The sequence below is a fragment of the Fragaria vesca genome, linkage group LG4, assembly GCF_000184155.1.
Source record: "Fragaria vesca subsp. vesca linkage group LG4, FraVesHawaii_1.0, whole genome shotgun sequence".
Lineage (NCBI taxonomy): Eukaryota > Viridiplantae > Streptophyta > Magnoliopsida > Rosales > Rosaceae > Fragaria > Fragaria vesca.
In genome coordinates, this window is record NC_020494.1 from 19,546,042 (window position 1) to 19,571,844 (window position 25,803).

General features: G+C 39.1%; 6 protein-coding genes and 1 pseudogene across 6 annotated transcripts; 2 read left to right on the forward strand and 5 right to left on the reverse strand.

Annotated features, from left to right (window-relative positions):
- Window positions 1–2,171: 2,171 nt before the first annotated feature.
- Window positions 2,172–5,491, reverse strand: LOC101307297. The gene is made up of 12 exons (XM_004297431.1): window positions 5,401–5,491; window positions 5,212–5,314; window positions 5,027–5,119; window positions 4,920–4,946; window positions 4,730–4,838; window positions 4,572–4,647; window positions 4,266–4,286; window positions 3,784–3,980; window positions 3,515–3,659; window positions 3,082–3,275; window positions 2,805–2,928; window positions 2,172–2,674 (listed from the first exon to the last, which is right to left on the reverse strand). The coding sequence occupies exons 1-12, from the start codon at window positions 5,434–5,436 to the stop codon at window positions 2,369–2,371; spliced, it is 1,431 nt and encodes a 476-aa protein (XP_004297479.1). The 5' UTR covers window positions 5,437–5,491; the 3' UTR covers window positions 2,172–2,368.
- Window positions 5,492–8,088: 2,597 nt separating this feature from the next.
- On the forward strand, window positions 8,089–11,573 carry LOC101307582 (pantothenate kinase 2-like). The gene is made up of 10 exons (XM_004297432.1): window positions 8,089–8,291; window positions 8,381–8,569; window positions 9,016–9,062; window positions 9,162–9,278; window positions 9,619–9,738; window positions 9,823–9,917; window positions 10,009–10,102; window positions 10,273–10,404; window positions 10,650–10,762; window positions 10,998–11,573. Exons 1-10 carry the CDS (start codon window positions 8,210–8,212, stop codon window positions 11,221–11,223), a joined length of 1,215 nt encoding a protein of 404 aa, XP_004297480.1. The 5' UTR covers window positions 8,089–8,209; the 3' UTR covers window positions 11,224–11,573.
- Window positions 11,574–11,903: 330 nt separating this feature from the next.
- LOC101307881 lies at window positions 11,904–14,427 on the reverse strand. Its single transcript, XM_004297433.1, has 6 exons — window positions 14,415–14,427; window positions 13,691–13,836; window positions 13,454–13,603; window positions 13,249–13,371; window positions 12,931–13,074; window positions 11,904–12,538 (listed from the first exon to the last, which is right to left on the reverse strand). Exons 2-6 carry the CDS (start codon window positions 13,823–13,825, stop codon window positions 12,092–12,094), a joined length of 999 nt encoding a protein of 332 aa, XP_004297481.1. The 5' UTR covers window positions 13,826–13,836; window positions 14,415–14,427; the 3' UTR covers window positions 11,904–12,091.
- A 478-nt stretch (window positions 14,428–14,905) lies between these two features.
- Window positions 14,906–17,332, reverse strand: LOC101308171 (probable nucleoredoxin 1-like). Its single transcript, XM_004297434.1, has 4 exons — window positions 17,136–17,332; window positions 16,524–17,003; window positions 15,947–16,423; window positions 14,906–15,790 (listed from the first exon to the last, which is right to left on the reverse strand). Exons 1-4 carry the CDS (start codon window positions 17,223–17,225, stop codon window positions 15,134–15,136), a joined length of 1,704 nt encoding a protein of 567 aa, XP_004297482.1. The 5' UTR covers window positions 17,226–17,332; the 3' UTR covers window positions 14,906–15,133.
- Window positions 17,333–18,167: 835 nt separating this feature from the next.
- On the reverse strand, window positions 18,168–20,873 carry LOC101308458 (probable nucleoredoxin 1-like). Its single transcript, XM_004297435.1, has 4 exons — window positions 20,703–20,873; window positions 19,799–20,278; window positions 19,219–19,701; window positions 18,168–19,059 (listed from the first exon to the last, which is right to left on the reverse strand). The coding sequence occupies exons 1-4, from the start codon at window positions 20,826–20,828 to the stop codon at window positions 18,397–18,399; spliced, it is 1,752 nt and encodes a 583-aa protein (XP_004297483.1). The 5' UTR covers window positions 20,829–20,873; the 3' UTR covers window positions 18,168–18,396.
- Window positions 20,874–21,587: 714 nt separating this feature from the next.
- On the reverse strand, window positions 21,588–22,637 carry LOC101308175 (annotated as a pseudogene).
- A 753-nt stretch (window positions 22,638–23,390) lies between these two features.
- Window positions 23,391–24,497, forward strand: LOC101308462 (F-box protein At1g52490-like). Its single transcript, XM_004298469.1, has one exon. It carries the CDS (start codon window positions 23,391–23,393, stop codon window positions 24,495–24,497), a length of 1,107 nt encoding a protein of 368 aa, XP_004298517.1.
- Window positions 24,498–25,803: the final 1,306 nt, after the last annotated feature.

Sequence of the window (25,803 nt, forward strand, 5' to 3'; positions counted from 1 at the left end):
GAGAGAGAGAGAGAGAAGATTTGCACCGTTTGTGTAATCTAACGATTGGTTTTTGAAACTCCGTAAGTGGTCCGTAACTCTGCGGTCCCCAGCAGAAAGGGCTCCCTCTAACCAAGGCTACTAAAACTGAATACATAAACATACACTCTTCTAGACATCTTGAGAAGATGAGAGATACACCGACAACCAATTTAATGGTGTAGTACGCCTTCTTTTTTTTGGAAAACTAAACCAACTCCTTTTTGGTTTTATTTATTATTTCTTTTCTCCAAGTTGGACTCCAACTTGATTTAGAACGGCTATTACTAAGTTGTATAGCATGAGGAGGGAACTCCAACATGACACCCCTACGGTCGGGCTTTTCGGCCTTTTGTTTTCTTCCATTTCAAGTCCGCTTAGAAGTCCTAAGGTTTCCGACTCAAAATTCGATAAGGACTTCTAGTTCTAAACCAAATAGGATTTAGTCATGACTTTGAGCCTATATAAAGCACCCTCTGTTGTATTAAGCTTCAGAAACAATTCGTTTTCACCTATTATCCTTATAGCTTTCACAGCTGATCAACAATGGAGAAGAAAGACAACACTATGACTCGTTCCGGTGATGTTGACCTCGATGAAAAATCCTGGGAGTTATCATCATCTTCACCAATATTCTGAGCTTTTGAAACTGTCGGTCAAGTATTTAGTAGATAAAGGGAAGTACTTCGTCGAAATTAAAGAACAGAAGGACGACGCCCTTGAATTAGAAGTCAAGGGGATGAAAAGGTTTTCGGAATCTGACGAACTTGATCATCAAAAGAAATTGAAGGCCATGAAGACTCTAATTACTCGATTTGAGAAGGCGCTCAACCCTAATAAAGGCACCCTTAACATGTGTATGAAAAGCTTGTACGCAGGAGACAAGGATAAGTGGCGTGAAGATCACCTATCTGCACACAAATTCTTCTTTGAGCAAGCACAACTCAAGAATATTTATGTGTTGGTGGATCTGGGACGCACACAACTCGAGAATATTAAAGCCTACAATTCAAAAACATTAGCATTACTAGAAGCTGGGAACTTGAACGAGGTGGCGTTGCATGAGATGAGAAATCAGTACCTTTGTTTCTACAAAGGAATATTAAGTTTGAGCCTGAGAATTAACATATTGATTTATCACTTGAAGAAACCACCACAGCGTCGACGTCCTGAGACGAGTTTGGTGGGCAGATATTCGGCATGGGTGGAAGGTGAACTCCGGCGGTACGAGGAGGAACTAGAGACCACCGAGTTCATAGTGTTTCAATTAATGAAGAACAAGTTTGTGGGACTTCGATCGTTTGGACTTCGGTTGGTACCTGATTCTTGGAAGGCAAGGTATTTGAAGAGTATCTCGAATGCGAGAGAGAATGGGACAAAGGGATATAACAAGCGGGGCTATGAGAAACTGAAAACCCTTTGAGCTAGCCCTCCTGATTGTTACTAGCTGGGTAGAGAGACTTTTTACTCCTGATTGTCTTTGCTTTTCTTCCATGTGTCTTCTTATAAATGCTTAAGTGAGAACTTCCTTGGAAGTTGTGCTTGGTCATTGTCCCTGTAGCGTAACAAGCTGAAATTTCATTTTAATTTGGAACTTCACTCATTTTTTTTTATAATCTCTTAATTATGTGTTGTGTAAAAGGAAAAACACATTTATGTGTACCTTCGTTAAAGTCGTAACCAACGAGAGTAAATTATGTAATTAATGCTTAATCAGTTATTAATCAGATTTTATTGTTATTATGTATGTTATAGTTACAGTTGTAATATCACCTCTATATAAAGAGGAGTTTTAATGAAATTAGGAGACCAGTTCCATTTTTCCTATTACATGTTGTTGATTAATTTTATTTATCATTATACTTTGCAGGTGTCCACTTTCTGTTGTTCCTTTGGTTGCATTGTCAGGCTTTGGGTTATATGAGCTTGGATTTCCTGTGGTATGTGTCTACTGTCCCTTTAGGAATGAAAGTTTCTCTTCTTTCCCTTACCCTTCCCTTGTTCTGTTTTTGTGGACAATGGCACTAACTTTGGATTTGGGTGTCTAGTTTTCAAACTGTGTGGAGATTGGCTTACCACAACTCACATCCTTCTACTGATATTTTCACAGGCAGTCTCCAATCATTTTAAATGCTAAAAAAGAGTTTTTTCTCAAAATTCCTCATAAATTTCGCAATGACAAATGTCATTCAAAGCCAAACATGTATTCTTTTTTTTTTTTTTTTTTTTTTTTTCTACAATCCAAAAGAACTGTCATTCCATACACACCTTTTCCTAATATAATCTACCAGTTACTCATTTGTAATCATACCGATTCATATTGGCATTGCCCTATGTGGATTGCTCAAGTTTATATATCCATGGCCGTAAAGGCATCCTCACATTCATACTCCTCATCTTGATACCCTGCATCCTGGAAGTGATAATCTTCAAAAAGATAAGATGGATCTTCTTTGCTTCTGTGAGGTTGTTCTCTGTCGTTCATCTCTATGACTGAAATGATCTTTCCCTTTATACACTCTTCAACAAGTTCACTTCCTACTCCTTGAGACGGTAAGCCAAGAAAGGAAAAGCATTCATCTCGGAAATTTGAGTCGTTGGAACACAGAATCAGGCTAGAAATTGTTTTAGCAAGATCGGGGGCACAATTACGGACCTGAAAACTAAGGTGTCAGTAGCATGAAGTTGCTAAACTCATGCAGCCAAGGTCAAATGAAGTATCTCTTTGTCATATCAGTACAGTAAACTGCATAGCTGACAGCAAGTGAGAGCAATATATATATTACCTTGAGGGCATGAGCGCTTAGAAAAACTCCAGCGTTTTTTTCCTTCAAATCATTCAGTGCAAGTTTAACTGCCTTCTTTACAAGTTTTTGATCAGGTTGCATCTTTAGCCTTGCTGATTGTACTGTAACCTTGGAAGCATGTCAAGGAATGGCATGTACATGTAACATAGGAAGCATGTTAAGGCTAATGAAATCGAAAAAAATAAAAATAAAAAATACATGTTAAGGCTAAGTTAACCAGTTCAAAATATTGAACATCCAACATAGTTTTGGATATTGGTTACGGTAATGGTGAAGGGAAATGTCAATTTGAACATTTGGTGGCAAGTTCTCCCATTTCAGTAATGCATAGCCACCCTGCTCCACAACTCCCCCAAAATTCAATCCATAACTTTTCCAGTCAATGCTTTCTAATGCCTTCACAGATGATTGGGAGACTGGACAAGGTGAGAAATCTTTGAAACACAAAACCTGAAAATGAAAATTTTCAACTATTTAATATATTAAAGAACCACAACACAGAGTATAATACAACTAAATTAAATAGTCAAAATGTAATTTTGAGCATGCAGTAAAAAGTTTGGACTGTTCTCTAATTGCTCTCAATATTGAAGCATCTGCATGCTCACAAGGCACAATTGACTGGAACTGTTTTAGGTGCATATTAGTAAATCAATTGATAAACAGAGGAACTGAAGTGATCAAACAACCTCAGTTTTTGAGCCACATGTCCTCATGCAAGAACTTGCTAGATCTGATATTTCACTTATTACAATCACAGCTTCCATAGTTGATTCTGAATATCTACGGCTTTCTGTGTGGCATGCTACTCCAGTCCCAACCTTCAGATGATCCCTTACAACAGTTTAAGATATGGTTTAAGACTCACAAAAGGAACTTTCAGTTTGTGTAACATGTAATCTCAAACCAGATGCAACTGCAGCAGCCTGATATAGAAGCATGAATTTAGTAAACTTACCAATTTGAGAAGCACGACTCACATTTCTTTTGTAATGTATTTCCATGCTTAAAAACATAGTCCTCAAGACCTGACTTTATTCGTTCAAGATTTGAGGCCGAGAAAGGTAAAGCTCTCCATTCATTTGCCAGGAACACATTTTCATATTGTGATCCAGAAACATCCCCATGCTCAGCCACCAGCTGAATTAAAACATTCTGTAACAGTGGAAGGTGGCCAATTAGGACTGCTGAAGTCAACATTGCAGTAAAGCACACTACTGTACATGCATTATGTCCATTAACTCCTCTCTTTTTATATATTTAATAATGTTGAATTGCTAGAATGCAGATCCTAATATCAGTAGAACAAAGTTCAAGACAGTGTTTCAAGTGTCTTGTCATTTGTTAATGGCCTTTGACAACACCATCGGATTGAAAAATTATAATTTCTGACATTTAACACTTTTATCAAAGGAAGCACGCAAGTAACACAAAACTTACAGGGATCTTTAGAATGAGGATCTGCAAAACCAATAGAGAAAAACAAAAATAGCGTCAGCATCTAGTTAATTGCAGATCACTTGCACAGTAGCTAGCAACAGTATAAACGACATAGCTTCATCCAGTTATATCATATACATCACAGTTCCTAGCATTGTAATAACAGATGGTGAATAAGCCTCTAATTCCGATTAAAGCAGGCTACAGATGTCCATCATAATTAACAATTTTAAGCATTTTCGTCGCAATAATTGACTCCTGATATGACAACAGCAACTAATATGCTCAGAAGCAGAACCGTCAAACCTTTTGGAAGAAGCGAGTAACCTCTCCCAGCAAATCATCAATGCTCTCGAAAATCGACAGACACACTTCAGTCCCACTGGTAAACAAAGAACAACCATGAAGCAATTAGACCACATTTACACAATTTCACCGACACAGCAATAAACCGATACTCCTACCTGAATTTCTGCCCATTCTTCGGATTCGAAGGCAGCCAAGTCATCCTCCTCTCAGACACGGCTTCTTGTAGATTCATCTCATAGTGATGTATCACATTATCACCAATACCTACAATTTTCACCAACACTCAAACCTCAAAACGCATCGTTTTAACCAAACCACAGTTTCCGAGTCAGAATCAAAACTCACCGGTGGTTGTGACGGAAAGCATTCCATCTGCATCACAATAATTCCATGTAAATCAAATCGGTACAAAACCAGCCACCGCAAACAAGGACATTATGGTAAATTCACACTCCACTCACCCCAAATCCCGGCGCCGAGAGCCTCCCTGGAAATCTTCAGAGCTTCAAACTCCTCCACGCAGCTTCCAACGCCAGTATCCGAGACTGCAGAGAAACCAAAACGACGTCGTTTCGGTTGCGAAAATCCGAAAAGCGGCGAGGATCAAATCAGTGAAAAGAGTGAAGCATAGAGGTACCTGAAACTCGGACGAGATTGGAAAGAGGAGATCGCCGGAGAGTGACCGAGAGTCTGCAGAGGTCGTCGGAGGCACGGCATCGTTGAAATGCAGAAGAAATCAGCTGTTGAAAAAAGAAGCGTGAGTAGGTTAAAAGTGAAAGGAGAGTGAATAGTAAGTATGATCGGAGTTGAGAAGAAGTGACGTCACCTGTAGACAGAGCTCCGGGACGGAAGCGATGTTCATCTCTTTGAAAATGGTTTTGGATTTTTTGGGAGCGAAATGGAAATGGAAGTCCCGCCTTTGCGAGCCAGAGAGACTGAGCAGGTTTTATATACATTGGGTTTGCGATTTGGGCTCAGTGAGTATCAATATTTGGGCCTCAGTAATCCGGGCTCTATTTGAATGCAGCCCACACAACAATGATTTTGAAGAAATTTAAGTTTTAGACTTGGGGCGGATAGAACAATTTTCATTGACAAATGAAGCTGTATGACTCAATAGTTAACGGAATACCGAAATCTCAAACTGGATTTTTTTTATTAGACGTCTTCAAACAGGTAGGTTTATCCATTTTGTTATTTCATTTGGTACAATTAGAGGTATAATGAGCGAAATGTACTAAAGTTTGATGCACAGATGTGGAGCACTAAAATGTTTTTTTTGTTGTTGTTGTTGTTGTTGTAGACGCATGAAATTTAATGAGAATAATAATCATTAAATTATTCATACGGCACATGGACCCGACAAATTGTATACGTGGCTCGTGAGTCGGCAAAGTTTAAAAATCTTTGGAAATGACACGTGGCGACGTGTGAATGGTTGGTCGACAACAAAAATCATCAATCCTGACCAATAGCAGATATTAAATGTCAATCGATAATCATATTTCAATCAAATTAAATTGATTATCGGAAATGAAGTCGGGCATTTAATCAAATCGACAAAATACCTTATCGGTCATAATCGAATCAATCAATAAATACCAATTGATTTAATTATGTTAATAATTATAATTAGATCAATCAATCAAGACTGATTGATTTAATTATACCGTTAAGGAAACAAAATTAAAGCGGTGACTTTAATGCATTCCATATACGGATAAGCATTGACATTATAAATACCCCCCTCTCACATCAAGAGGAGGATTTCCGAACAAGAGAGAAAAATTACTTCCGAGAGCTCAGAAGCCTCCCAAAACCCTTGAAGAATCATCAAGCTGTCAAATAGCCGATTCTTCATCAACCTCAAGACGAAGAACAAATCACCGTGTGAAACCGCTCGTGGCCCAAACTCGATTAACATCAAGCCTCAACGGCCTTTGATCAACCCTTGTCTCCAAGTCTTCAACAAATCAAAACTTCTACCAAGTTATTCAACAAGCTCGTGGAGAATCAACAAGCACTAAACACACGTGCCGATTCATCTGCCATCAAAGCCGAAGAATGTTCATCACGTGACACTGCTTGTGGCCTAAGTTCGATCAAGAACAAGCCTCTACAGCCTTTGGTCAATCAACTTCTACAAATAGTCAACATGACAAGAAGTCCAAACTAAAACCATTTGATTCAAGATCAAGTGCTCGCCACCCTTTGATCAAATTGACGTCGGAGTTCGAATCATAGGATATTCTTGTAAAAGAATACCCACATAGATTGTAATCCATAAATTTATTAATACAAATATTTTATTTTATACACGTATTTTTCTGTCATTTGTTACAAGAATTTCCGTGTTTACAGTTAGTTAGGTTGAAACATTGTCAAAGCTTTTGTATCATGGCAGCTTACACTAGTCCTGCATCTGCATGCAATAACCCTTTGATCTTCTTAGCAAGGTTTCAGGTAGTGAAAACTTCACAATTGTGAGAAGTTTATTTTCTTTTGGCAAGGTTAAAAGCACACTATCATCATGGAGTAGTTGATCCTAACCCCTCAATTATCGTCCAAGTGGAAGTCAAGCTCAAATGCTCAATATTGCACAACCAATCAATTCTGGAATTGGAACCCAGCTGATTAAAGTAGATGCAATTTCAAGCTTCTATTCTGTCACAGTCTTCCATTGAGTGCTGGACTGTTGAGTGTGGACTCACCTCTCATCAGCTGCCAACTTGACATGTTTCCTTTTTCATATTCGTATTATACTATTATTGTAACAAGCACTACAACTCTTCAAAAAAAAAAAATCAATAAACACGTACAACACCAAAAACAAGAACAGAAAATAAATTTGTTTATGTTGTAGGACGGGGCTAACCCATTATTCAAAGATAGCATGAGAGTAATAAAGGAATAAGTTGGTATGAAACCTATCCACATAGCTAGGTCATTACATGCTAATTAATATTTTGATAATTCCATAGCTTGAAAGTAATAGATAAATGTCGGTACGATGAAATCTATCCACATGATAAACAACAGATAATTAACACATAAATCTGTCAATTTGGTCATTTCATAACAAATAATACGTACAATGCTTCTGAATATGAAAGATCTTATAGAGTCTAAAATGTCACATATCAAATATATCATTACACCAATGTTAATCTTGATTTCGTGGTTAAAACAAAAATACCGTATTGTCAAAATTAATTATAGAAATTTCTATACTAATAACGTAATTTTAGCCCAGTATCATTTGGTCTGACGGCATAGTCTCTCCTTAGTAAGTGACAGGTTGTGAGTTCGACTCACGAAGTTATAATATTTAAGTTGTTTATCTGATAAAAAATAATAATAATTTTAGTTAATTAATATTATCATCTTGAATTTATACAAAATACCATCACGCAAGGCAGCCGTCGAGTTTTGAAAGTCAAACGCTTCAATGGAACAGAGACAGGTCGATCTGTAATCGAAACGCAACCTTGTGAAAACAGCGCCACCCAGAAAACCCAAACAAAAAAATAAAAAACGTTACGTTCTGTAAATTTGTATATATAATTGAAGAGTGATGGGTTAGGTGAAGCACAGCAACTGCACCCATTCTTTGATTACAGGTCACACCACCCCAAATGGAAATCGAGAACCACGCACGATCAGAACCCATGGAAGAATCGCAAGCTCAAATTTCCCATCTTGCTGTGGATATTGGAGGCATATACTTTATCTTAATATCTCTTAATCATCTGGGTCTCTATTGTTTTGCTAAAATTTTCTCAAAGGTTTGATCTTTGTTTTGACAGGCTCTTTGGTTAAGCTGGTGTATTTTTCACAAAACAGTGAGGATGATTCTTCCAAGAGTAATGTGCAAGTTTCTAATGGAAATAAAGGTGCCGCTGTTATCGAAGGGAAGCTTCAGTTTGCGAAATTTGAGACGGCCAAGATACATGATTGCATAGACTTCATAAAATCCAAGCAACTTCGCCTTACTGGTATGTACATGATTTATGTATTAGTTTTTTTGTGTTCATCACTACTTTGAAGCTTTTCAAACAGTTGCCTATGTTGAGTAAGTGAGGATGTTGAAACATTGGGTTGAAACTGGTTTGTTTGATTGTTTGCATGAGCTTATTGGATTAAAATTAGCTTCTTGGTGCTATTCTGGTTTGTTTTGCAGCAATGGACATTCATTTTGAGAATAACCCTGTAAATGAAAATTGAAGCTTTGGCCAAAGAACTCTTTATTTTGATTGCGGAAACCACCCCTGTTGAAATTCTTTTGGTGTTGAACAGTTTCAACTTCTGTATGGTTGCCAATTTGCTACTTGTTCAGTCTCTCATTTGATTGCTGTTAAAGAAGCTTTCAGATGCACCGTCATTGTAGTAATTAGTTCTCGTAGTTCTGGTCATTTGCTTATCATTGTAGACAATGTTTCAGGGTGCCAGCATAATGGTGCTTCTGCCAATGAGGAGTGTGTTATTAAGGTATTTTTCTTTTTCTTACAGCTTTGAAATGTCATGATTCTTTGTGGCATGCACTTCTGAATTATGCAAATGTATTAAACTAGTGATAATGGTGAGAAGGCGACAGGTGGTGGAGCACACAAGTTTGCGGATCTCTTTAAAGAAAAGCTTGGGGTTTGTCTTGGCAAGGAAGATGAAATGGACAGTCTTGTGGCTGGAGCAAATTTTCTGCTTAAGGTGGGATCCTAATACAACATTCATATATTGGTATGTACAAGTTGGTGCCTTTGTTGAGTCCTGTCATATAGTTATAGGATGTGTGGTACGTGATGGGCACTATTGTGCACAAGATGAGGGGAGGTGACTTGTTTTTGTCTCTTGAAACCATGCAAATTTTTAGTTTCTTTTGGACATTTCCGGTTCTATGGGATTATTAAAAATGGCTCTAACTTCTTTCATTTGTGCCTTAGCATTATGTTATTACTGATATATATTGGTACTTCATGGGTTTTTATCTTCACTGCTCTATGAATATCTTGTGTGAAATATACTGACTTGCTGATTATTACTTAAGTAGTCAGTTCAAGATGAAGCATTTACGTACATGGATGGTCAGAAGGAATTTGCGCAGATTGATCAGGACGATCTATACCCCTATCTTCTGGTTAATATTGGCTCTGGTGTCAGTATGATCAAGGTGTTCTCATGATATCAGATTCTTCATTTAATGAATTTCATAGCTTTTGAAAGGCTTCTCATTTTCTTTATTGTGCATATATAGGTAGATGGACCTGGTAAATTTGAGCGTGTAAGCGGGACCAATGTTGGTGGTGGCACCTTTTGGGGTCTGGGAAGGCTTTTAACAAAGTGCAATAGGTATATGGTTTCCTTTGCTTCTCTATAGTGAGATCAAAGCCATTGTCACATGATTTTTCCCTTGAGCACCAAAGCCTTTATTATGTCTCAGTTTTGATGAGTTGCTGGAGTTAAGTCATCGGGGAAACAATAGAGCGATAGACATGCTTGTTGGGGACATATATGGTGGTACAGACTATAAAAAGGTATACAATGTTCTTGATTTCCCTTTTGGTTCAAGATGAAGAAATTTATATTTCTGTATGTCACTTTAGAGGGTTCATAAACTTCAAAATTGCCAAAGCTCCAGATATATCCTTGTTTTTGTCAACTTCTCAAGTTTATTAACTGAATGTAGTTTTTTTTATTATTCCAGATAGGCCTTACGTCGACTGCCATTGCGTCTAGCTTTGGCAAGGCAATATCTGATAATAAGGAGCTGGATGATTACAAACCCGAAGATATTACTCGGTCCCTTTTGAGAATGATTTCCAATAACATTGGACAGGTAAGCCATGCTGATAAAAGGTATTGCTTGCAATGAATAATTCTTACTTAACTATGGGTGTACTAATATCAGAGTGGCAATGCATGTGATGTGAAACGATTGTCTTAATCTATCTGCATATGTTGGTGACAGTAGATGTTAGCCTCATGCACATATATCTTTAATCCATTTAATTGCCATAACTTTTGCCACAAGATTGAATAACGGTTGGTCTCATCTTTTTTCATTTTGCACCTTCAATCCAGATCTCATACTTGAATGCACTAAGGTTTGGGCTCAAGCGCATATTTTTTGCGGGATTTTTCCTTCGGGGTCATGCTTACACCATGGACACGATTGCTGTTGCTGTTCATTTCTGGTACTGTTGGAAAATTGTTTTCCTTTTTTATGCCCCAGAAATCAAGTCTTTACTTTGCTATAAATCCTTTGTAACATAAAATTGATCTGATACATGGATCAATTTTCTTGCCGACGTCACAAAATGGTTGCTTTCTGGGCTGAGCTAGGAACATTAGGAAGTAATGTTATGACAAAACACTTCATTTTCTGGTGTCATTTGTTATTTTACAATGTCTTTTCTCTGTCCTTTGCAGGTCTAAAGGTGAAGCCAAAGCAATGTTTTTAAGGCACGAAGGGTTTCTTGGAGCATTGGGTGCATTCATGAGCTATGAAAAGCATGGCTTTGATAACTTGATGGTCCATCAGTTAGTGCAACAATCCCCAATCTGTGCATCCCATGGAGGAGATAAAACGCACAGTCCTGCCGACTCGGAATTGAATGACAATCCAAGCATAGATTGCAGTTTATGCTTGTCTTAGAATTTGCATTGTGGCTTCTCCTCCAAGCTGGACAACAACGCTTAGAGGCAATTCTTGGTTGCCCGTGAGCATTGTAATCGTCAAAGGCTTCATACTTGTGTAGCATATGTAACATCATTCTAACATACTAGGACATGTATTCGAACAAAAAGGATGATAGCTGAGATGGAGAAAAATTTACTTATAATTGCACAATGTAACATCAACTGTTGTATTCTGTAATATGAGCACATCAACCCAGAAAATCGATTTTCTACTGTATTTTGGAGATAACAACTATGTAACTATGTCATTATTCAATAAAGTGAATGACTTACTGTTATTACAGGTTTATTTTTTTTAGTTACATTCCAAAGGATTTCCGCACAAGCCTTTGTTTCCGGAGCAAGAGCTCACCAATTTACCCCACGCAATATGATATGTTCATTCTGTTTTTTTGTTTTGTTTTTTTTTATACCAAACCAGGAGTATTTCTTTATCCTATTCGAAGAATGAAAAAAGCATATCACAATGCAGAAATTAAAACCTGCCAACATTTTGATGAACAGTTTTGTTCCTAATTTAAATTTTAGGTTAACTTTCACATTAGATCAGTTCACCTGGTATACCTCAAAGTAGTGATTTAATTTATTTTTATTTTTTTCCATGAGAAAGTAGTGATTTAGTTACATATCCAAGCTCCTGCTAATAAATTGATCGTTTTTCAAACCCAAAATACAACAAACAGTGTTCAAACTATAGAGACGGTACAAGCAGTTGAGTCATTGACAGATACAACAAACGATGACGGAACTTTTAAATATCAGTTTCCAGTACATACAAATCTATAGACAGTGTGCTTATATCAATACCAAGTATAATATATAGATCATTTGGCAATCGGCAGCCTCCGATGACATTGCTTTGCATTTCTCCTATGCATGGCCCATCTTTCTTTGATGTTAAATGTTTTATCAACTTGACCAAGAACTTCCTCAGACATTTCAACCTCTTCACCAGACTTTTCAGGGTTCAATTCTCCCCGTATCCTGGCGGCTTCAGCAAGAAGATCATTTATCAACATCTCTGTGGTCTTGGCAGTGATACCCCTTAGATACCAAGAAATGGGCGGAGGAGGAACAATAGACGGTTGGATCAGTTGGTCCAAGCTCACTTTTGATCCAATCCTTCCCTTGCCTCCCGTGTGTGAATTATAGTCTGCCCATGTTGTGGGTTTAAAGGGAAGGCAGCTTTTTTCATCAACAAAAAGAGGCTCCACTGTCCAGCAACCTTCGAATCTCTCCATAAACCCTGTTTTAACTTGCTTGAACTTCATCTGGCAAATCAATATTATCAGACATAGAAAACAGCTTTTCCCATGGCATTACAGATATAGTGAAGAGCTTCTAAACTATTACTAATAACTACAATTCCACATAAATAAAGCACACTAGCAAAGCAGAACATTAGAAGTGTTGACAACATAGATGGACAAACCTCATATCTATTAATGCTACTTCATACAATGTCACTCAGAAACTAAATTTCATTTAGCTTCAATTTCAAATACAATTACCAACAATTTAGAGATACAGTTTCTGTTATCAGACTCAAAGCTGATGTTAGTGATATGGTGAGCACATGTATAAAGAACATGGAGCATGTGGAAGAGCAACAAGGAGCAAGTTCTTAAATTGCACCGTAAGAAGGAGAAGAATGAATCCTTACTGAGTGGTCTTCTCTGTTTTGATCTACTAAAACATGAACTGCAATGGTCCCTGACCACCAAAGAAACCTCCATAAAGCTGCTTGCTCTAGTTCAACCACCTGCCTAAGACCTTCATCAACCAAAACTCTTCTGGATATGACCTCCTGAAAAACACACACACACACACACACATATATATATATATATATATATATATATATATATAACTTGTCAAATTGACAAATACAGTTTCATTTGAAATGGTATCACGAGACGGGGAGTACAAAAAGGGAAAGAGAAAAACACTCCTGGTGAAGAAAAAGACCATTATAACTTGCCTTGATATTCTTGAAAACCCTCTTATTGTCAGGGTCAGTAACAATATTATATACTGCATCCGGTGGCAACCCAACATTGACGTTTACACTGAGGTTGCACAAAGAACCTTTTGGCACACTGACCTGCAATGAGTAAATTACCAATCACATTTGGCATATATCTTAACGAACACATCCAAGGAAATTGTGTCTATACATTTCTCACCTTTATTTGTGGTGTTTGATCTTCCCATGAAGGATTTTCTCTCCAAGCTTGCAACTGCTTTTCCAGGTCAACCTCCAAAGATGAAGTCACTTTAGGGACAGAGCTCACTGTTTTAACTCCATCAGCATTTGACAGTCTTCTAAGCCGTGACTGTGACATGAATGATGAAGCGGTTATTATATCTACTAATCTACATCAAACCAGCAACCACAAGACTCATTTAGCGAAATGACTGACCTTAAGAAAATTCTGTAGCTTGTGAGGAACCTGGACAAAAGCTTTCAAGAGCACTACATCCAATGCCTTGAGGCGCCCATTTTTCTCATTCTTGCTGATGTCTATGCTTGTCGTGGGCACCTCAGTCTCACCCATCACTGCAGCAACTGTTATGAAATACAAGCTTTTATTTCAATACTTCAGCAATTGGTACATTTCATTAGCATATACAATGAAATTGAGCGAGTGATGAAATTCTCGGTGCTTCTAAATCAGGGAAGTAAAACATTGACTTGGTTATAGCAATACGCCTTCCGGAGTTCCACAAACACAAGAATAGAAATTAGTTAATTTAAAACACATCCAATTCTTGAACCTTATTTACTTCTCACCACTTCAACCTACAACTAATCAAAACACAAACAATATTCAATTGCCATTCCATAATCCCAAACCAATGTACCAAGAGAACACTTGGTACAGCTCTCTTACTGAACTGAATTTGATCAAACAACTTGCAACAACAACCATTACCCATCAAAATCTAGTCCAAATTCAGGACCTTTAATAAACAATAACCAAGAAAAAACAAAACCCATCTCAAATTTCAGAGGCATCAAAAAGAAAAACCATGAGACTGATCAACATAGCTCAAAGACTAAATGAAACCCCAACTCAACTTGCAGTAAATATAAAGCTGGGAATCAGAAAAATGAACGGGTTTGACTTACAGAGCAAATCTAACCAGAAGAACACTCATTCCAGTTCCCTTGGAATTATGAGGCTGATCCGACCATCTGCTGTGTTTCAAATCCAGTTTTCCATTTTGAGATTATTTTACTACATATTTTTGGAGTAAGAGTTGCACGTGAGGCACGTGTGTATTATTACGCGCCACCGGACACCGGTCTCGGACTGTTTCCATATGACCATGTTCTTGCCTTGGCGAAACATGTTAAATCTTGTAGGCCACGTTTGGTAACTAGGATAAGATTGAAATAGGATAGTACTAAGATTAGATTAGGATAAGATTGAGATTTTTAGATCTGTCCGTTTAAGAATGTACTGAAAAATCATGATTTAAAGAATTTTACGGAAAATTAAGAACATGTAATTTACATGAAAATTGTGTGCTATAGTCCATATTTTGAGCAAAAAAAATCTTTATTTTGACCGAAACATATTTTCTTGATAGATACTCTAAATATTAGTACAGATGGATCGAGAACATGTTTTCGGTGCAAATCACATCTTTCTATATACTTAGCTCGCTTGAATTTTATTTTAGAGATTCACTATTATAAACTCTGATATCTATTCATACATAACACAACATCTTTATTCTCTAATATGACAATTTTAGATTCCATAGTCTTTTCCACTCATTAGGTGATTAGCATATGACACAACACACCTCAGCACATAGAGTAAACACTAAACAGCACGATAAATTTAGATGCATTCTCAAGCTTTACGGCACACATCACCGTCACAAACATATCCCTCCTTTGTCTTGGTCTCAGGATCATCCTTTGTTGCTTCATTGTTCTTCAAAGCACATTTTGGGTGAAGATCAAAGTCACACTCCTTGCAGTAAAAAGACCAACCACTTCCGGAATCCCTACAGCCATTACACACATATTCATTGCGACGAGTGCGTGCAAGGTCATGCTCAACATGGAGTTCACTCTTCACTTTCTCAGGCCACCCCTTTGCTTCTTGCTCTATCTTTTCTTCCAAATGCTTCAAATGCTCTTCAGTGAAAGGAAATGCATCGGCTCCATGAGCTAGTATAAGCTTTCGGGCTGTTGTGGTGACTGTCTTGCCGGTGGGACTAATAGCTACCACCGCAGGAATGCCTTGGATTTTGAATTTGCGCTGCAGAAATGCCTTCCTTGGATCACCGAATGGGAGGGCTAACCAAGGCATGCTTGAAAAGAAGTCATCGAAGGAGGATTGATCACGGTCACTTGAGATGAAGATAACCTCAAAAGCATTGTCCTTTGCCTTGATCTCATGATATGCGGTTATGAGCTTAGGCAGGAATGAACGACATGGAGGACACCAATGAGCTGAGAAATAGAGCAGAATGTGCTTCCCAACAAGCTCAGACACCGGTACCTAATCCAAGATAGAACACACAGATGTAATTGGCAAGAAATCTGAAGTAAACACCAAAACAGAAATCTAGCTTATAAGCATAAAGAAGCATTATAGCATGGAAGACTATACAAAGTATACATAGCTTGGAACTTGGGAAGCAATAAGATTTTGTACCTTGGCACCGCTCGTCTCTATCACAAAGTCTGTGTCTTCAGACACCAAAAGCGACTCCAGAGTCTGTGCTTCAAGTTTGACCTTCTCAATCTCAGCAAGCTCAGCAATCTTCTCTGCTGAAAAAGGGTAGGCTTCAATCCCATGCTCTTCAATAAGTTCAGTCACATTGGGATGTAGAGTCTTTCCATCGTGCCCAATTATAACTAGTGTAGGTACTGTCTCGAGCTCAAAGTAACGTGCAAGTTTCTCGCAGTTCTTGTCCTTGAATGGCAATGCCAACCATGGGACTGCAATCCCTTCTTTGAAGTGTTCTTCTTCAAAGTCTAGAGATATCAACACTATCTCAAAGTCCTCTCCTTTCTCCTTGAGACTATTATAGAACTTCACAAGTGTCTGAGTAAAGTCTTTGCACGCCTTGCGTATATTCAGCGTGAAGTACAGACCAACTAGCTTTCCTTCAAGCTCAGACACAGACACCTGCAAGCTCATACATGTACTAAAAATCAACAATCTCATTCACTCCAAACGAAATTAGTTACAACTAACAACAGGACTAGCTATAGTAACACATTCTTACCTTATTCCCCTCACTCGAAATCAAGTAATCCCGAGAGCTAGAAACCAAGAGAGAACTCAAAGACTGATCCTTCTTAGCTGCCTCCTCTTGCTCCTTCAGGAAACTAATCCTCTCCGCGGTGAACGGATACCCCTCCACACCATACTCCCTCACAACAACAACCCCTTGATCAGTGCAAACCTTCCCATTGGCATCAATAACAACAAAATGAGGAATCCCCCTGACTTTGAACAAGTCCTTTACCCCTTTTCGGGTCTCCAAATCCGAAAAGGGTACCGCAAGCCACGGCATTTCAGAAAAGTACCCACTGAATGACTCCTCATCTCTATCAGAAGAGATGAACACAACTTCAAAGTCCCCTTTGGAAGCAAGTTCCTGGTAGACCTCCACCAAGTAGGGGGTGAAACGTCGACATGGACCACACCATGAGCCAGAGAAATACAAACCCAAGATTTTACCACTCAAAGTATTGATCTTTACCTATGTTCATCAAAAATCAAAACCACCCAGAAATGAACCTAAATCCATTTCTCATATAATACTAAACCTTCAAGTCAAACTTCTTTACATAAACTTTGTAATGAAACGAAACACATGATTAGTATTTGTTACCTGGTCACCGTTGTTACGGACGAGGAAGTCCCGATCGCCGGAGCCGAGCAGGGAAACCAGGTCGTGAGTAACGCCGTCGCCGTGAGCCATGCTTTAGAGTTTAGACTCGGTTTCTCTCTACCTGAGTTTTTTCTCGACAATATTCTCTCTGTCTGAGTTGAAGTCTCGGACCTTTTTTCGACAAGGCACGCTTAATCATATTTTAAAGGGTCCCTTTTCTGTTTGTTGTTATCTAACTTTTTTGGTTGAGGAATGATGTTTATTGTAAATTAATTAAGGAGTACGAAATTCATACACCTTAAATTGAAATTCATACGTTTTTTATTTTTAGTCGCTTAAATTTTATCTTTTAGTGACTTAAATTTTATTTTTATAAATGTGTTAGCCAAAAAAAAAAAAAGGTGTATGAATTTCAATTTAGGGTGTGTAGATTTCACGTCCCTTAATTAAATTAATTTCTAATGAATGACTTGCTTTGGAAGGAAACAGAGACGACTTTGGGTCAAGGAGCTCTACCTACTGTTTTAAATTAATTTCTAATGAATGACTTGCTTTGGAAGGAAACAGAGACGACTTTGGGTCAAGGAGCTCTATCCTACTGTTTTCCACGTCAGAATAGGAATATTGAATTCAAGGATGGGGGTGCTCATTTGCTGAGATTTCATGGTTAGGTGAGTCGGAAGAGTTGGAAATGATGTAACTTTATGATTCTCCCTAATGTCTTCGTCGTCCATTATTGAAAATGATATCGTTGATGTCATCGATTTGATTGGAGAAAAACTTATCGAATACGAAAATTAATATATTTTGAAAACAAAGTTTAGAAAGGCACGTCTGCGGTACTCAAAATAATGAAATATCTACATTTAGCATGACTTAAAAATGTGACTGCCTCACTCGAGAGATTCTCTATCATTTTCTAGTTACCTAGATATCGTACAGGGAACATACTCGAAAGGGTTTTGTTCATTCATCAGAAGTGATTTCCAGATTCACTTCCATCAAACCCTAATGGCACATTTGAGTTAAAGTAGATGCATCTACAAGTTCAATTTGTAAGGTAAAAGATTAAAGCATCCTGAACAACCATACATGTAGACAGAAGTTACTATCACACACATAATCACCATTTATATTTAACCCAAACCCAACTTCTAAGAAAATATAAGCTCAGCTTTAGGCCATCATAAGCAATACACTAGAAAACTGATTATTGGAGCTGAGAGTACTCAAACTTTTAAAGGCATCACACTGAAACTCCTTAAGCTTTTTTACAGACTTCCCCATCACATACCCATCCTTCTTGGGACTCTCCTTCTGGTTTGGCATCAGTTTTGGTTCCCTTTTCCTCCTCCAGAGCACATTTTGGATGCAGATCAAAGTCACACTCCTCGCAATAGAATGACCATGTTTCTCCTTTCTCGTTGCACCCATCACATACGAAATTGTTCCGGCGAGCGAGCACAAGCTCATGCTCCTCATGGAGTGCATTCTTCAACTTCCGAGGCCACCCCTTTGCCATCTCCTCAAGTTCTGCTTCCATCTCTTTCAGTCGCTCCTCAGTGAAAGGATAAGCATCAGCTCCATGAACCATAATGAGATCTCTAGCTTCTTTTGTGACTGTTTGGCCAGCCCGACCAATGGCTACAAGCATGGGGATGCCTTGGACCTTGAATCTGCGACTCAAGGATGCCTTTCTTGAGTCACCAAAGGGGAGAGCAAGCCATGGCATTCCAGAGAAAAAGTCATCAAAAGAGGCTTGGTCCCTGTCACTAGAGATAAAAATAACTTCAAATGCATCATCCTTTGCCTTGATCTTGTGGTAGGCTTCCATAAGTCTTGGTAGAAAGGCACGGCATGGAGGACACCAATGTGCTGAGAAATAAAGGAGGATGTTCTTCCCCACAAGATCTGACACCGGAATCTGATTCAAGATAATAATTGCAGATTATTAACAACGTTAATTTAGTATCACAAACCAAAGACATGCTGATGTTACCTACAATAAAGAGATGACTTTCCCATATTGCAGATAAGAATATCCCATTCAAAGTTCAAACCAAATAAAAATGAAATGCTATACCTTGATTCCGTCCTTTCCAATGACAAAGTTTTGATCCCCAGAAATCAAAATTGACTCAAGAGTTTGAGCTTTCTCTCTCGCTTTCTCTATCTCAGCCAGCTCTGCAAACTTCTCAGGTGTGAAGGGGTAAGCCAGAAGTCCATGCTCTTCAATAGCTTCAACAACATTATTATGGACAGTTTTACCATCTGCCCCGAGAATAACCAAAGTGGGTAAGGTTGAGAGCTCAAAATACCGAGCCAGCTTCTCACTAGTTTTGGTGTCCTTCTGGGGCAATGCAAACCAAGGCATGTTCGTAAGATCTTCCTCAAATGCTTCTTCTTCATCATCAAGTGATATAAACACAATCTCAAAACTCTCTCCTTGTGCTTTTAGTTTCTCATAAACCTCCACAAGTTTTGGAGTGAATTCTATGCATGGACTGTATGTAGACAATGAGAAGTAGAGACCCACCATCTTCCCTTCAAGTTCAGAGACAGGCACCTAAATTCATAAGCACAGCCAGACAAAACTCAGATAGGTTTGACAAAATGATGAAAAGTGAGAACAGTCATATACAAGCAGTCAAATTGAAACTTACCTTCTTCCCACCAGATGCAATTACAAAGTCGCGTGAGCGCGAGACCAGGACTGTTTTCAGAGACTGTTCCCTTTTAGCTGCAGCTTCTTGATCTTGTAACTCTTTCAACCTTTCTATGGTAAAAGGATAGCCATCAACTCCATACTCCCGAACAATCTCCACCCCACTGGCATTCCTAACTCTCCCTTCTTCACAAAGGAACACAAGATGCGGTATCCCTCTCACCTTGAACTGCTCATCCAGACTTTCCCGTGCCTCAGAATCCGAAAACGGAATAGCAAGCCACGGCATCTTGGAGAAGTACCCATTGAACGACTCCTCATCCTCATCAGCTGAAACAAATATCACCTCGAAATCGCCCTTTGAAGCAAGCGCATTGTAGGTCTCCACCAAATCCGGGGTGAAACGTTGGCATGGACCGCACCATGATGCAGAAAAATACAACCCCAGCTTCTTCCCCTTCAAGGTCTCAACCTTAACCTGCAAATCCAAAATTTCCCAAATGATTCCTAACTCAAAACAAAATCATCCCCATAATTCCCACAGAATTCTAAAAACACAGTCCCCAATTTCTACATCACAGTAATAAAATCTACCTAAATTTCAGTGAACATTTTCTAATCAAAGTTTTGTAATTAAGCAAAATTTAAACCAATATACAGTGAAATTTCTACTCAAATCAACATAAATGTGGCCTTAATATAACTACAGAAACACAAATACACACACACACACACCCAAACACTAAACCTTTCCATCAGCTTAATCACAAACCCGATCAGCAAAACTACTTCAAGAAACCAATTGCGCTAATCAAAACGACTATCCAGACCTCGCCGGAGACCTAGAATTTTCCGGTAAGGTAAAGATAAGACAATCAGGTGAAAAGAGACGAGAGATTGACCTGATCACCATTGTTGCGGACGAGATAGTCCCTCGCCGGAGAAGAAAGAAGTGACTGAAAGTCGAGCGGCGGGCTGGTGTTGATGAGCTCAGCAGCTACAGCACCGGAATCTGCACCGTCCGCCATTTCTGTTTTCTTGGGAGCTCGGAGCTTGTGATTTTGTGAATTGCTGAAGGTGGGAGAGTGACCTTGGGGTCTATTCTATTTATGGACACTGTCAATATCTACAAATACGACGACGTTTCTTCTGTTTGAAGGCCTAGAACTTTCTTGTGTGTAGACAAAGAAAAAGAGTAGCATTTCTTTCTTTTCTTATCCACGAAGGAGCATTGGTTGCATGAGTCACCACGAAGTAGTATTAAGTAAAACTTTATTGATAAGGAGGTAAGATATATGTTTGTTCTGATTCCTTCACGTGTTAGTAAAAGCAAGAATAATTTTATCCGAAATCATTATGATCCTTTAATAGGTTAGTAAACGCATGAATTTGATTTGCAATCCTTCCATTCCATTCTAAATAAGTAAAAACATCATTTTAGTTGTTTTAATTTCATATATCCTTTTATTATAATTATTCACACACTCTATTATGATACGAGACATTTATGGTCTAGCGCGTTGATTTGACCACTTGATAATATAAATAGGATACCCAATCAATGATTCCAATTCTCTAATTTGGTGCAAGTGTGAACATTGAAATGATTGAATAGTAGTGGCCCTCACACTAAATTGCCATTATACCATGTCAAATGTGACCTATATGTAAATTGGAATATCTTCCACACTTCCAACCACTCCACTTGACTTTTGCACATGCGAAATTGACTAAGATTGGGCCATCTGATCCTCTTTTTTTGACAAGCCTACAAGCCCAAGTTTCATTTAGTTGAAACTAAGGTCATATGCCTTAAGCCCATCAGGCCCAAAAATCCCAAAATGCCGCTCATACTCCTCCCCGCCTTTTTCATTCTCATCAAACAAATCAAACAAGTAAACCTCCACTCCCGCCCCCGCCTTCTTCGGCGTCCCGACCCCCTCCACCGACCTTCTCACCACCTCTCTATTATACGCCAGCGCGTTCTCCACACTCGCTGCTTCTCCACCGCTCGTCGGTCACCCGGTCTCCGAAACCACCACCTCAACATCCCCAAACCCCTCCCTCTCCAACGCGCTCACAAACGCGTCCACACTCGCGTCAAACAGATTTTCGTACACCAACGCGCCGTCGTGGACGTAATTCGGATCCCGAAACAAAGCGTAGTCTACGGAGACGTAGGGGCGGTTGTTCAAGTAGCTAAAATAGGGATACAAATTCACCATGAAGGGAGATGCCGTGTCGTGCAAGAAACGAAAAAGTGGAAGTAGAAATGATTTGAGGTCCGGATCAAACGAGGCCGAGGAAGGAGGGTAGGAGATTGAAAGCACGGTGGCGGCTTGCGGCGACGAGAGTTTGATTGTATCGGCGAGATTTAGGGTTTGAAGGGCTTGGTGGAGGCTGAGGATGGCGGGAACCACGTGGGGAGTGTAGCAGGGATCTTTGAGGAAGACCTCGTTGCCTACGGCGATGTAGCGGACTTGGTTAGGCGGAACAATGGCAAAGATGTAGGATTGGAGCCACTCGGTGGCGGCGGAGGCGGTGGTGAGTGTGGGGAGGATTTCGTTAGGGACGCCGATCATGACGGTTATACCGGTGTTGGAGAAGGAGCTGAGAGTGGCGGGGTCGGTATTGAAGAGACGGACGTTTGTTATGTTGTTGGATTTGAGGATGCCGACTGCGGCAGTGGGCGGAGGGAGGTTGTTGGCTACTCGGCCGTAGCAGATTCCTATTGGCCGCGGCGTTGCGGATGAGATTGGGAGAAGATTAAGGAAGAAGAGTGAGAGATGAGAGAGGAGGATGTAATGATGGTCATGATGATCAAAATTCTTTAGCATTTTATTACTGTGCATTGAACACAAGTTCGAAGATGATCGAGAAGGTAGTAAGATAATGAATATGTACTCGTTTTGATCTTGGGTTGGTTTGAAGTAGATTATGTTTCTCTCAAGCTTTAGACTCTCGTACTGCAGCTGGTCAAACTTGAAAAATAATTAGGTGTGAAATTAGCTAGATCCTTGTAGGTAAGAATTAAGTAAACACATAATATAGATGTATGTGTATACACAACTCAAAACGAATGTCCGGCCTTTAATCACAATTGATGATTTACGAGCTATAATTAACTGAAGAAACTAGATTTACAAGGAAATAACGTAAACGAAGTCTTGAAAAAAAAAAAAAAAACGTAACGAAATTTAGCATAACATTAAGATCCATATGTATGCATAGGGATTTGAAGAATCAGCCAGCTCTCTTTCTCTCTTTGTTGCCTTTTTTATAGTTTAATTTATTTTAAGAACATAAATTGAATTTCTTACTAGATTTCCTTGTCTCACTAGTTTTGTATAGCTAGGTTTCCTTACAACGTACAAATTAATTTCACAAAGTGTTACGGTACTAGATACGCGGAGGACTCGTCGTTGTTTTGCTTTTCCTTATTGGATTATGGATCCACAATTACCTATTAGGATTTGGTTTGGTAGTTTAGTTGTCTATATATAAAAACGCCCCTTTAGACTAGTATTTCTCTAATAACCATAGATCAAAGAGAAAAGACCCACCCTAGATAGCTGCACGAGAGCATGAACATGGAAAAAACTGATGAAGATCCCAACCTGCCGAGCAAAATCATATGGGTTGAAATACTCCCAAGGCTACCGCGAAAGAAACTGATGCAGTTTCGGTGTGTTAGCAAATCATGGAAAGCTCTCCTCTCTGCTAACCCTGGATTTTGGAGGATCCATCGAAACTTCCACCCCCACAACACCGGTTATCTCCTTTTTAAAGCTCACAGCGGCTCCGCCTTCGGCTCTGGCTCCGATGTTACCCGAAAGCACTACCTTCTCCTCGTCAAAGCCGGCCAAGACAGAAATACTCCATCATATGTCACTGACCTTATGCCACTGCCCTTTCAAATCATCAAAACGCCATATGCTAACAGCTTGGTATTAGGGCGCAGTGGTTGGATTAATGATCCCATTTATATATATAACCCCTTCGCCCAAGATTCTGTTATTGTTCCCAATCCTACTTTCGAATATGAACAGTTGTCTATCGGCTTCAGTCCTAGAACAAACGAGTATAAGGTTGTGGCAACCTTGCGTGTTCCAGGTTACGTAGCAACCTTGCGTGTTGAAGGTTTAGTAGGATTTAAGATTTTCACACTAGGTCAATGTTCATGGAGAGACATGGTGGTAGACTGGTATGACCTGTCATTTGTTCATCCTCCGTCTTCGGACTTCTGGAACAGTACTGTATGTGTCCATGGAGTTCTACACTGGTTAGCTCCTAGTGATGAAGTTATATTTGCTCTTGACATTGGAGATGAGAGGTTTAGAATCATACCAGTACCTTCTCACATTCGAAGTTCCAAAAAGATTATCGAAGTGGATGGATGTCTTTGTATAGTATGTGAGACTGGGAAGGTGTGGATTTTGAAGGACTACATACATCAAGTGTGGGTTGCGGAGACCATCGAATTTCCCCGTCGAATTTTCCGCTTGCCTCAGTGTGCCAGCGACACCGGTGAGCTTGTATTTGGCGTTTCTAAAGACAATTATCTCCAATTATATGACAGGAAAAGTAAAAGCTCTCGGCAGAGTGAAATCATTTTTCCCAAAATGTTTAGTGATCTAGGATTGAGACTGGATTATTCTGATGATCGCTGTGACGATTGTATTGTTCCCTTACAGTGAAAACCAATTAATCCATCGAGAATTTACGGATATTATATCATGTGAAAAGAAAGTGGTGGATGTATACCTGAATTCGGCAGTATGTCGCCCCTGCTCGTCTGCGGATTTCGCTTGTGCTTGCTTCGGTTCTGGCTCGTGCATATATAGTCGCCGTTGACGGGGCGGTGGGATTCAGGCGTGAATGTGAAGCTTGACAGGATAAGAAGCAGAGGATTATTAGGGGTTTTATTAGCTAGATCGTGTCTTGTATGTGTTTAATTTTAAGAGTCTGTTCTGTGTTTTTTCATGCTAGCTATAAGACTAGTCTGATGTTGTGTTGATTTTGGGTGTGTAGTGAGTGGAAAACTGGAAATGGTATGAAGTTAGAGCTATGTATGAAAATCTGTCAACCTTCAGTACGTGTTTAATTTCAGTGTTGATCTTGTGTTCTTTTACTACGTACTAACCCTTGCACATCCAAGAAATGGAATGACTTCTATAGTTGCTATATTGTTCATATCCAGTTCTTGATTCCCAGAATATATCACAGGCATCTTATTAACTGTGGTTTACCATGAAGTCCCCAATCTATATATAACACTGAAATTAATCTCAATCATGCATGTTTAAGTTAGCAATTCGGTTCGTAATTCGGGATCGATGATAACATACATATATATTCCAGTAATCTTGTATACAAATTCCAAATATCTCATGGATGGATGATAACAAACATATATTCCAGTAGTTTAGTTGATATGACTCATATATATGAGAAGTTCTCTCCTTGAATATATAAGATCAATTAGCATCACCTGCTTGAAACTGTAATACATACTTAGAAACGTGTTTGACTAAGTTTTAAATAATGTTGTAAACTAGTAATCACATTAATTCAAGCTTGATCTATCAATGCCTGTGGCAGATTCAAAATAAGAGAAAGGCAGGGACCTAAGAAGCAATAGTACAGTTGTTGTTCTGGGTTGTGGAGGAGGATGTGGTTACAGTTGTTTCCACTACTATCTCTGCCAGTAAATAATGACAATACAAGAAGAGGGTCTCGAAAATCAGCTGCATTATTCAAATTTGCCCCTTTTCCATTTCAATGTTAACCTGTTTTATATAGCTTTGGCTTTCACGCAGCTAGCTGCTGCATGCCTTCCTATTTTGGGCTACTGTAAATCTGTAATATTTTTGGGTATATACAGAAAACTCAGACAGTAAGGGAAGGGGTTAGGGGTCACATGCTTGCAGCGGAAATATAAACGTTGGAATCCACCAACGGCGACTTGAATCCACAAGTCTAGTTTTCTCGAATCCACGAGAG